Source organism: Macrosteles quadrilineatus, unplaced genomic scaffold, assembly GCF_028750875.1.
Source record: "Macrosteles quadrilineatus isolate MER2022 unplaced genomic scaffold, UCM_ALF_1.0 Scaffold_8__2_contigs__length_117827958, whole genome shotgun sequence".
NCBI classification, from domain to species: domain Eukaryota; kingdom Metazoa; phylum Arthropoda; class Insecta; order Hemiptera; family Cicadellidae; genus Macrosteles; species Macrosteles quadrilineatus.
Genome location: NW_026542601.1, coordinates 111,042,406 through 111,054,508, shown reverse-complemented (window position 1 = coordinate 111,054,508; position 12,103 = coordinate 111,042,406). Strand labels below are relative to the sequence as shown.

At 37.8% G+C, this 12,103-nt stretch overlaps 1 protein-coding gene across 1 annotated transcript; it reads right to left on the bottom strand.

The window, feature by feature from the left end:
- Window positions 1-803: 803 nt before the first annotated feature.
- LOC129000662 (uncharacterized) lies at window positions 804-5,601 on the bottom strand. Its single transcript, XM_054427624.1, has 6 exons — window positions 5,545-5,601; window positions 4,077-4,284; window positions 3,645-3,764; window positions 3,175-3,257; window positions 1,550-1,692; window positions 804-988 (listed from the first exon to the last, which is right to left on the bottom strand). Exons 1-6 carry the CDS (start codon window positions 5,599-5,601, stop codon window positions 877-879), a joined length of 723 nt encoding a protein of 240 aa, XP_054283599.1. The 3' UTR covers window positions 804-876.
- Window positions 5,602-12,103: the final 6,502 nt, after the last annotated feature.

The following is a 12,103-nucleotide window of genomic DNA, read 5'->3' as shown; positions in this document are numbered from 1 at the left end:
CTTTGTCAAAGTAGAGAAAGTTCTTCACAAAGTCGCTCAGGGGATGAAATATTTTATGTTAATTGTCTCTTTAGTATGTTCTATGGCCTACCTGCACTTCTTCAAGGCAAGCTAGATCCTCCTTATTCTAAAATTCAAAATCCTTGGCTAGGGCCTTTCCTTGAACCAATCCCACAGCCTATATTGTTTTCCATTTAGTGTGAGTTTAGTGTTAATTGGAAACCTATCTACATCCACACTTCCTACAAAATTCAGTTCAGTTGTAGCTTTGAATGATTGAAGAGGAAATCAACCCTCTTTTAAAATGTGAATTGAACCCTACGGTTGAATTTCTGTCAACGTCTAGTGAAATTCATTACCAGCTGACGGTTTTGTATGGGTGTAAAAAAGTGGTTTAAGGTGTTTTGAGAAGATCAGCTACATTTTTAAGAGGAGGTTGCCCATAGGTAGGTCACTATTCAGTGTGTGATGAAATAGTGACAAAAGTTGCAGGAATATTGCTTGCAGTTTTGAATTGAGGTGCGGCTTATCTCAACAGAACATACTCAATGGGGGTGTAGACTTTTCCTTTTATCGTTAGCGGCATCTAACACAAGACAAGACACTTGACTATTGCATACAAGTTGAGATTGATTGGAATAATCATGATGGAAGTAGAGAACCCAGTAGTCAGATTTGAACTATCTCGCCCCCCTCCACTTAGGATCAACCTTTTTATGGTAAAAAGTTATTATTTTCTGCTATTTGAAGTTTTATGAAAAAAACAAAGGTTATAAATGAAAATATTTGTTACTTTGAACCAATTTAATTTAAGAGAAAGTAGAAAATGTTTACATGAATTATACGTTTTGCAACCCTGAAAACTTTACTTAAAAATCACGCACCTTCAGCTGCTACATCAAGTTTCTTGAAGAACCAGTGGAAAATTCCGAGAATTGTGAAAGACATGCCAAGTGGGAAAATAGACGCTTTAGCCCAAGCCATCAAACTGAAAAATAAATTTATTAAACCTTAAAATCATCAGGATTTTTGATATAACAGAATAACCTAGTTTAACACTATACCATTGACTATTGAAATTGATAGAACTAGAAATTTAATTCCTTTGTTAAATTGGTCACTAACTTATGAATAAAAATGAACTTAAGTTGAATTGAGCACCAACAGAATGTGCTGATCTAAATTACTAATTTCTGTTAAATCCTCCAAATTTTTAGTCAAAACTCGTAGAACGATTTGTACGTTGTAAGAAGCTATAGCGTCTTTAATGTCACATATACCATTTCCGTAACAAAACCTAAAGAAGTAAATCCAGTTTTAGACTGTAGTGCACTCTATGAGGGGCTTATTCATTTACATTTTTTAAAACAAAATTTATGACAGCCGGTCTATAAAGGTGGAATGTCTACTTTAACATGCCAAGTTAATGGTTATACTAAAGTGGTTTAGAACCATTAGGGTAGCGTTCTTGAAACTCCACTATTTGAATTTGGAAAACAAAATTACTGAAAATATAATTCGCTCTAGGAACTAGGAAAAAAATATTTACTCATTGGCATCATCGTAGACGTAGAACGGCTCTGAAAGTGGAAGAAGACCACTTTCTACAATGTAGACATTTTTCACCGGGCGATCATCTTCATATGTTTTCAATCCCTCTATTTTATGTATGATATCCATTCCTTCCGTTACCTATAAAAATATCCAAGAATATAAAATTCTCAATAAAGTAGGTGTGAACTATAGCAATAAATATGGAAGACCGCCCACAGAACTTAACATGAACACTAAGTCAATTTCCAGTATCGGTTGTAGCAATGCACCTAGAAGAAGTTTTTAGCCCTGTCCAGGATTTTTAGTTACCTTGTTTTAAAGAAATGTTTAACTAAGTATATTTTTCTTATATTTTGTTGATCAAACATAAAAAATATAGTCCCCTAGTTAAAGTTTTAAATCCCTTTTTTGATACTGTTAAGTACAAAGATAGGGTTTTCTGTCTTCTTATTTGTTTACTGACCATGTTTTTTGTTAAAACTGATTACAGTACAACTTAATAAATGATACATATTTTAATGAGGCTCATTGTGCTGTGCAAGTACTAATAGTCCTCTATAACGATACTATTTCTTAAATGGTTTGAGTAAAAAAATCCTTGCCTTTTTCTCATTTTATTTTTCAAACATTTACATAAATGCGAAACAATAAAAAAGTGTTATATTATGCATGTTACAATACACAAAAATGTAACATACTAATACAGTATAGTAGTTGATTTCTAACAAGGAATGATGAAACTTGTTTATTTACTTACTCTGAGAGTTAGGTAATCTACAATCAATAATGTGTAAACCCTTACAAGTGCAAGCCAGCATTGTAACAGGAATGTATTTGTTTCATTTTTGCTGAACCACATTTAAACAAAAAATGCCACTTACCAATTCATTAATGATAATCTTCCATTACTTAACAAATTGTTAGCAGTTCTGATTTAATAATTTTAAGGCGTAACTCAGTAAGTTATTTACAATCCTAATTCAATCAAATTCCTTCCGCATTTAATTAAAAGATATGAGATTAATGGAAGATTCAGAAATCTGTGGAATTGATGGAAAGTTTCAAAATTATTTTGTATAAAATGTTTATTGTCTTTAAAACGTGTGATAAACAGTCTGAAGACTCTCTTTTTGATAAAATGGAGGAAAAGTTGTATGATGAAGAAAAGGGAAAAGCAAAGGTTTGATGGAGATATAGGAGGTTTAAGAAGTTAGTGGCATGTTTCAAAATCATGTGTATTCTTTTTTTTCTTACAAGCTTCGGCTCGTGTATGGAACGTATCCAGCAAATCTACCACATCTCTGCCATGGATTCAAAGTACGTCATACCGCCAACTTATCTGATTTTTCGACTTTTATGTAGGTGCTATGAACTATTTTTTGGTCATATTCCATCACTCTTGAAGCTAATAACTAATTCATACACACAAATTGTTTCATTGTTTACATTTGTAAATTAGCTCCCAAAATATCTTCCATCTAAGTTTTGCTATTAAACAAACAGCTGTTACCGATGTATCTGCCCTTCAGTATTTGGTATGTTTTGAATGTGTTTGGATGGAGTTAACTGTGAATTGTTGGGTATTGAAAATGGTTTTTAAATTATGATAAATTTCGTTACCCTTCCGAACACTACATGCTTGCCATCCAGCCATGGTGTTGGTTGAGTGATTATGAAAAACTGGCAGCCATTTGAGTTTGGACCTGTGTACAAATAGATTATAAAAAAGAATATAAAAGAAATGTAGAAGCAGATAAACTAAACAAACGACCAAACTTGGTAGGCACATTACAGTACTTTAAAACAGACATTTGGAGTTGGCTCAAGAAAATGAAAATTTGTTTAGTATGCAGGTTTGCTGAAACCAGGATCTACTGTATTTCTGTATTCTAACACTATCGAGATGAAACCTCTACTACCATTTTATTAAGTATTTAGATTGTTGCAAAAACCCTTGTGCGAGATAAAGGAGAAACTAATAACGATTTTTTTTCTGATTCACATCTATATAAATGATATCAAGATAGTATTGTTCAATTTAATTAATATGAACCTGAATTACCTGAAATTAATTCCTGAAATTAGCTCACCTGAATTAGCCATGCTTACAAAGCCTGCGGCTGTATGTTTCACAACAAAGTTTTCATCTTTGAAGTGTTTTCCAAAAATACTCACAATCCCAAGACCGTCTCCGGACACTACGTCACCTCCTGAAAAACAAAATCAATGAAATACTTTTGTCTCACCACAGGTGCATCCTGTCAGTTGAAAATGGAGGCTACTTTCAATTAATTGCATGGAGTGATACAGCCATAACCTTTAACTGGGAGTATGAAATCATCCCCAGGGAATAATACAATAGCTAGGGTAAAATTAAAGCCTAAAAAATTGAGTAAAAATGCTTACTTCTTCGTTTTTGATTTTTTTTTGCAGCCCTGACAGCCGTCTAACAAGGCTGTTGACTTTTGAGTTTTCGATGCTTTAACTATCTGAACACGTTATAAAAGTAATAATTACCATACCTTGAACCATGAAGTTCCTGATGACTCTATGAAATGGAGTGTTGTTCCCATACTTCCGCCCTTTGACTCCATCTGAAGCAAGGGCTTTGAAGTTTTTGACGGTTTTTGGTACAACCTCTCCAAAAAGCGCAATCACTATTCTACCCTCCACTTGGCCTCCGATGCTGACGTCGAAATACACCAGATCTGTCACCTTGTACTTCTCCGTCTGGAAATTGATTTAAATGAGATTAGATGTTTGGCTAGAGGTTAAGAAATGTCATTGATTTAATATAGTGAAGTAGATATATCATCAATGGGGCTGATGACGCTGATGTAGCCAGTTTTAATAAAACTAGAGGTCGTCCAGTGGTCGAAAACTCGACCAAAAATATGTAACGTACAGACTTCTCTATTTTCACCTCATGCTGTAAATAAAACATGTGATTGGAATTTCTTTAATCTGCTTTGATTTCCTGTTTATATTTCTTTGTTATTTCGTCACCATCATGGCAACCCATAAGACCCATGTAATTTTTTTTGAAATTTCAAATTAATTTTTTGTGCTTATTTTTGAGCTCATTTTAATTGATAAAGGGATTCTGCACCTCTACAGGAAAATATCTTTCAAAGAGTAAGTATATGCATAGATTTTCCCTGCAATGCACACAAGTTGAGAAAAAAGGTTTTAAAGAAACATGCTTGCCTATCAATTCACCAGGTACTTTTGATTAAATACGTACCTAATGTACTAATTGTGCAAATTAAAATAACGACTTTCATAATTTAGTTTTAACTGGCTTGAATGTATGATTTGATTGTGTTTACTCTCAACTTTAGAAAACTCCACCACGAAAACCACAAATTACAAACTTTATTTATTTACCTAGAGCCTTGTGCTATCAAAACTGTTCAATCCTTATTTTCTATCCAATTAAATTTCATCATCCAGAAGTCAATTAGGTTTAGGTTTTTTTTTCTTTCGTCCTAGGACGCTAGGCACGAGCCTGGGATTGTTTTTCACATTACTTCAGGCTAGATCTAGGGGATGCAGCATTATCACTTAGATAAAATCCATTGGTGACTTGGCGGGGATCGAACCCGGGAACTCAGGGACTGAAGTCCCGCGCTCTAACCACTACACCAGCTCGCCCCCCCCCCCCCCCCCCCGAAGTCAATTAGGTATACAGCTCATTGTTAAAAGTTTATCAAATCTAGACTTACACGCACACTCGATTGGTTCATAAAATGCCAAAATGATTAAGAATTGCTTGTCATTTAACTCTGTACAAAATTTAGAAACCTTAAACAAATTGTACCGTACTAATTTTAAATCTACTAAATGCAGGTGTTAGTGAATTGTTGAACAAAACTTACAGTAAACGAATATAACTAAACAATTTTTTCACCAAGGCTCCCTAAATATTTATTATTAATTGTATGTGAAAGCTTCAGGGCTTTGAAACATAAACATTATTTTCCTACTCACACATTGGCCATAAGTAGACAGCAGTAACAGCAGTACAGCCCTAACAGTACGGGACATCGCTAGAGACTGGTATAATCGAGTTAGGCTAAGACCAAAGGGGTGGCATGTATCAGCTGATTTGGATTTGTTTAATACCTTGCCTTTTAACCCTTTACCTTTGAATTTTGACATAGGAAGTCTGGTCATTGCTACAAAATACCAATAGGCTATTGATCTGTTTTTAACTTATATCCTCCACATTACCACATTAAGTGGTAACTCTAATTAACAACACATGTTAAAAATGGTGTTTGTTTTACACAACCCAAATTTAAAATAACTCCCTGTTTAGATACAAAATATGCTCATAAATTGGCAACACTGCTTCCTCTAGTTCATTAATTAGCTTGTGTGCATTTTAGCTTCATGGTGTGTTATTCTTAATTTATTGTGAGTAAGACACTACATGTTTCTTTCTCTAAAAAAAATCATTGTTTAAGATTGATGAAAAACATAAGAAACAAATAAGTAGGCGTTATGTATTTTGACCCTAACTGTTTATACAATCCTTAGCTGATTTATTAGGTACTGGAATCCCATCTGAACAGTTTATTTTAAAAATGTCTTTGTATGAAACGAATGATTTTGTCTCTATGAAACTCCGTGATCTTGCAAAAACATCGGATTCTTATTACAGTTCTCAATAACACCATATATAAAACATGTTGGTTAGTCCGTGATAACACTAAATCATCTAGACAAAAATGTTGAAATGCATTCAGCTGATCGTAATGAATTAAAGCAAGCAGAACTGCCAACTTATGAGCATGATTTTCCACTAAACAGTCAATTACTGTGCTTGTATTTTGCGTAAAAAATAAAAAAAACAAACACCATGTACGAGTATATTTATTTGTATTTATTGAAAACAATACATATATTTATTTTTATATCAATCAATCAATCAATAAATCAATCAATCAATCAATCAAAATAACTTTATTCATATTGCACAGAATGGAGTCAGTTATAAAAAACACAATATTAAACAGTCTTAAGTTTATTACTTACAGAGAATATTGTTATTATCAAAAAATCAAATTTCAGGAATTTGGAAAAAATCTCCTAATTTTAATTTATACAAGGGTCTGTTGGTGAGAAATAGTTTCAAACGTTTTTTAATTGAATTAAAATTAGTTATATTTTTTATATTGTCAGGTAAGCTATTGAAATATTTAACACCACTATAAGATGGGATTTTTTGTAAACCGATACCAACCATAATTACAATTTACCATAATCTAACAATTTTTGTCATACATTTATTTACAAGCCGAAGCTCAAAGTTCCTTAGTTTAAATCGATGCAATACCCGCTGCACAGAGTTACAGAGTGCAGTATCTGAATCACGTTTTGAGAATTGAAGGCACTACGTACTTACTGCTTATAGGTACAGGAAGAACCGAAACTCTCACAGGCTTCATCGTTCCACTATCCATTTATTTTACACTGATGACAATTAGATACTGTAGTAAAGTAAAATATGGCAAATTTATCCATGAGATGAAAAATATAATTTGCCATTTTGGCGAAACTCTCTATTAATTTATTACGCTTTCTGGCAGGTTAAATCGATATGACGGTCAATTACGATGTGAATAATGTCAAAAACTGCTAAAGAAAAAGTTTCTAACGTAGATTAAGATAAAGGCCATATAAATGTTAATTGCCACATAGATTAACAAATAAAGTACTGTATTTATTTTAGTTACTTTTTCAACATACCGAAACAATCTATTTTTTGCCATCCCATTTTCAAGAACTTGAACTATACTAGATTACCTGTTGTCCGATAACTCGTGCGTGTATATATTTAAGGAGTTTCGTGACCTGTACAGTCTAGGTGCCCACCAGTAGGGTCATGGTGACCTGTACAGTCTAGGGGCCCATCAGGAGTTTCATGGTCAACTTGTGCCCACCAGGAGTGTCATGTTGAACTGTACAGTCTAGCGGCCCACCAGGAGTGTCATGTTGAACTGTACAGTCTAGCGGCCCACCAGGAGTGTCATGTTGAACTGTACAGTCTAGCGGCCCACCAGGAGTGTCATGTTGAACTGTACAGTCTAGCGGCCCACCAGGAGTGTCATGTTGAACTGTACAGTCTAGCGGCCCACCAGGAGTGTCATGTTGAACTGTACAGTCTAGCGGCCCACCAGGAGTGTCATGTTGAACTGTACAGTCTAGCGGCCCACCAGGAGTGTCATGTTGAACTGTACAGTCTAGCGGCCCACCAGGAGTGTCATGTTGAACTGTACAGTCTAGCGGCCCACCAGGAGTGTCATGTTGAACTGTACAGTCTAAGGGCCCACCAGGAGTTTCATGGCGAACTGTACAGTCTATGGGCCCACTAGTAGGGTCATGGTGACCTGTACAGTCTAGGGGCCCACCAGGAGTTTCATGGTGAACTTTATAGGAGTGTCATGGTGATCTGCACAGTCTAGGAGCCCACCAGGAGGGTCATGGTGAACTGTACAGTCTAGGGGCCCACCAGGAGTGTCATGGTGACCTGTACAGTCTAGGAGCCCACCAGGAGTGTCATGGTGACCTTTACAGTCTAGGGGCCCACCAGGAGTTTCAAGGTGTACTGTACAGTCAAGGGGCCCACCAGGAGTGTCATGGTGACCTGTACAGTCTAGGGGCCCGCGGGCTTGACACATCTCTCGCAAATCAATTACTCCACCTCCTAGAGATGGTCACGAGGATGATTACAGTGTGACGATCCAAGATCGCGCCATCTGATAACAGCCACTCTCTCTCGCTCTGCACTCTGGAGGGCCACCTCCGACACTACGTGTGAACTGACTACAGACTACGGTTAGTAAGTTGTTTATGGTTAAAAAAGCGTGTTGTGGTTAATGAGTCGTAGTTCACGGTATTGCCTTAGTATTACTGAAATTTGTTTCTATATTTTGAATCTAAGTTATTACTGTGAATTTCAATTTAAGTAGAATGCATGTTTTAAGCGTTACTGTTCTTCAAGTAGTATCGATGAAAACAACTCATTCTGATCCATCCGACGTCACCAAAATAATCTAAAGTAGTAAAATTAGCGATAAACTGATAACACTCCATCATGGTAAAAGTATGAATGCATACTTATTAGGTCTCCAAGTACGAGTTGGACCCATTCAAATTACTCATGGGCTACACATTAGTATTTTTGTGCAGAAGGCTTAACAGGTCATATTGAATTACGTAACGGAGTAGAATGACGTCATACCCGTACGTGACGTGTCAAGTGCACGTTGTGACTTGAAGCCTAGGGCCACCACGACATGATGGAGTCAAGACGTCAGGCGAGACCAGCTGTGTCCTAAGCCCAACTGATGGTCTTTGAAATAACTGACGATACAAGCGTGTAGCGAGGGTGACGTATATGCAGGTCCCGTTAGTTTGGATTGTCCATTGATTTGCTATCTATAATGATAATTTCTTTTCGCTCAGACAAATAAGCCTCGTTTCGCATATTCACCTAAGTTTGATCGCTGAACGCTGGTTTGGAAGGCCAATGTGGAACTCATCTCATGTGACGATACGCAAATTTTATTTACTTCAAATTGTTTATCCAACCAAAATAGTTTTCTTGGAAAAAATAAAAACATAATTTAAAACACGAAATTATTTGGTGATCGGCAACTTTGATTTTAAATGTGTCAAAATTGACGTGTGAAATATAAAAAAAGTTGGTCTTGTGCCCTAGCCTAACTAGATCTATAATCTGGTACCCAGATCTAGCCGCCGGTCGTCCCATGATGTCCCCCATTACAGACAGATGCCCGCCCCAGGTCAGAATGGTGGGTGGCGATCATATGATTATAGACAGGTGTGAAAGTGATTCTGAACGTGCCAGTATAAACAATGTGTCTGCCCGTGATCGGTCGCCTCCTACTTTATTGGACCCCGAATTGCCGGTCCAACCCTCCCAATTCCACTTTTGCTTTCTTTGCGGCCGGAAGGAGAAATTGAGGCGCAAAGTGGCTTGGACGGTGTTTATCTGTTGGAAGGCCGTTTCTAGTTCGTGATTCTGAAGAAGTTGTTTTTGTTGATGTGGTAAAATATGTTTGTGTCAAGTAATAGGGGAAAATTAGATGTTAAGTGAAATAACCACCTGTTTCAGAACTTTACCACAGAACGCAAAGGACCTCTGACTGATTACAGCTCTGCTTAAGAAAATTAAGTGACCTCATCCAGGCCATTCAACTTTTGGAGCATCTCATTGGCCCTCTTGAAAACATTTTGATCTGTTCACTGACCCCCTGAATTTCTTAAGTTAAGTAATTTTAATTGACAAGCTGTAACGTAGTCTTCCAAATAAAAAAGTAACTCCTAATTAACGCTTCCTGCTGACTCAAAGTTAAGATATTCCAGTTTTAAAGTAATATTGCTCAAGCTGATCACCTCCCGGGACTTCCAGGAGACAGAACACATAACCGACCCTCTCCCAGTCTCCCAGGTCTTCCAAGACACAGACCTCCTAACTTACAATCTCCTAGGTCTTCCAAAACACAGATCTCCTAACTTACCCTCTACGACACAGGCCTCCTAACTGACCCTCTCCCAGGTCTTCCAAGATACATGCCTCCTAACTGACCCTCTCCCAGGTCTTCCAAGATGTAGAACTCCGAACTGACTCTCTCCCAGGTCTTCCAAGATACAGAACTCCTGACTGATCCTCTCGAAAGTCTTCCAAGATACATGCCTCCTAACTGACCCTCTCCCAGGTCTTCCAAGATGTAGAACTCCGAACTGACTCTCTCCCAGGTCTTCCAAGATACAGAACTCCTGACTGATCCTCTCGAAAGTCTTCCAAGATACATGCCTCCTAACTGACCCCCTCCCAGGTCTTCCAAGATGAAGAACTCCGAACTGACTCTTTCCCAGGTCTTCCAAGATACAGAACTCCTGACTGATCCTCTCGAAAGTCTTCCAAGATACAGGCCTCCTAACTGACCCTCTCCCAGGTCTTCCAAGATGTAGAACTCCGAACTGACTCTCTCCCAGATCTTCCAAGATACAGAACTCCTGACTGATCCTCTCGAAAGTCTTCCAAGATACAGGCCTCCTAACTGACCCTCTCCCAAGTCTTCCAAGATACAGCACCCCAAACTGACCCTCTCCCAGGTCTTCCAAGATACAGAACTCCTGACTTACCCTCCCCCAGGTCTTCCAGAAGACACCATCCCAAACTGACCCTCTCCCAAGGTACAGACCTCCTAACTTATATTCCCCCAGGTCTTCCAAGTTAAATACCTCCTAACTGACCTACGGTCTTCTAAGATTTAAAACTCCCAACCGATCCTCTCCCAGGTCTTCCAAGATACAGAACTCCTACTGATACTCTCGCAGGTTTTCCTAGTTACAGCATCCCAAACTGATCCTCTCCCAGGTCTTCCAAGATACAGAACTCCTACTGCTACTCTCACGGGTTTTCCTATTTACAGCATCCCAAACTGACCCTCTCCCAAGTCCACCCCGAGTCTGCCCCAGTGTCCCTGTGACGGATCGCGGTCGAGCATGCGCGTGTGGGAGTTGGCGCCATCTAACATATGGTCGGTCTGCACTCTGAGGTTAATCTGGTTATTTATACGTTATTCACAGTGGTACAGTGCGCTTACCGGTCGCTCTACAATTGTACAATCACTTGATATTGTCAGAACTCCGCGCCGCCGAGCTGGGGAGTTATTGCCGCAGCTTTGGGGATTGTTTAAAAATTAATTGTCCCTGACATTTAATCCCGGAGACTTCCAGTTGCCCGTGCGTAGGATTCTGTAGATTTTATCGCGGTAAATCAATGGTCTCCGTGTAATGTATTGCGTTTCTACGAGGTTAACGTGGTTTATATACGGTAAGGTGTCGTAATACACGTTTTTTGAATTCATAAACGGTTGTCTTACGTGTAAGGCATGTTGAAAGATTAAATAGCACACATAAATTCATATTAACAAAATATCTACCTAGATCAAATTAGCCAATCTAACAAATAATAGACTGCCTTGCACCATCAATATTACAAACCTTATATTAACACAAGCCTATTTTTTTAGACTCTTCCCGGTAATACTCACGTGGTTAAACCCGAATTTACACTACTCCACTACTTGAAATCCGGAACATACATAAAAAACTATACAACTTTGACAGCTTATGTTACAAGAGCCTTCTTGCAGTATAATTTTTGATGCAAGGAACATTGTACATGAGTGCAAGCAAATGCAAACTACGAAAGACCCCGTAGATTTGTGTTTTGATTATATTTTAGCAGAGACTAGTACAGTTAAGTTTTTCGCCATATCGAGCATAATTAGCTGAAAAAGAACCAAGACTTGATGTATTTGAATGGTTTGTGATGTTTAGTACAGAGGTATCTTTTAAAGATCACATTAGAAACTACCCGTACTTTACTCCTTCATGCCTGCTTCTATCGGTATGCTTCCAAGTTCCAACGTCAAAATTCAATGTCGAATCCTTGTCCTCTGAAGAGAAAGATAACTCCCCGAGTTACTCCTACCCCAGGCCCCCC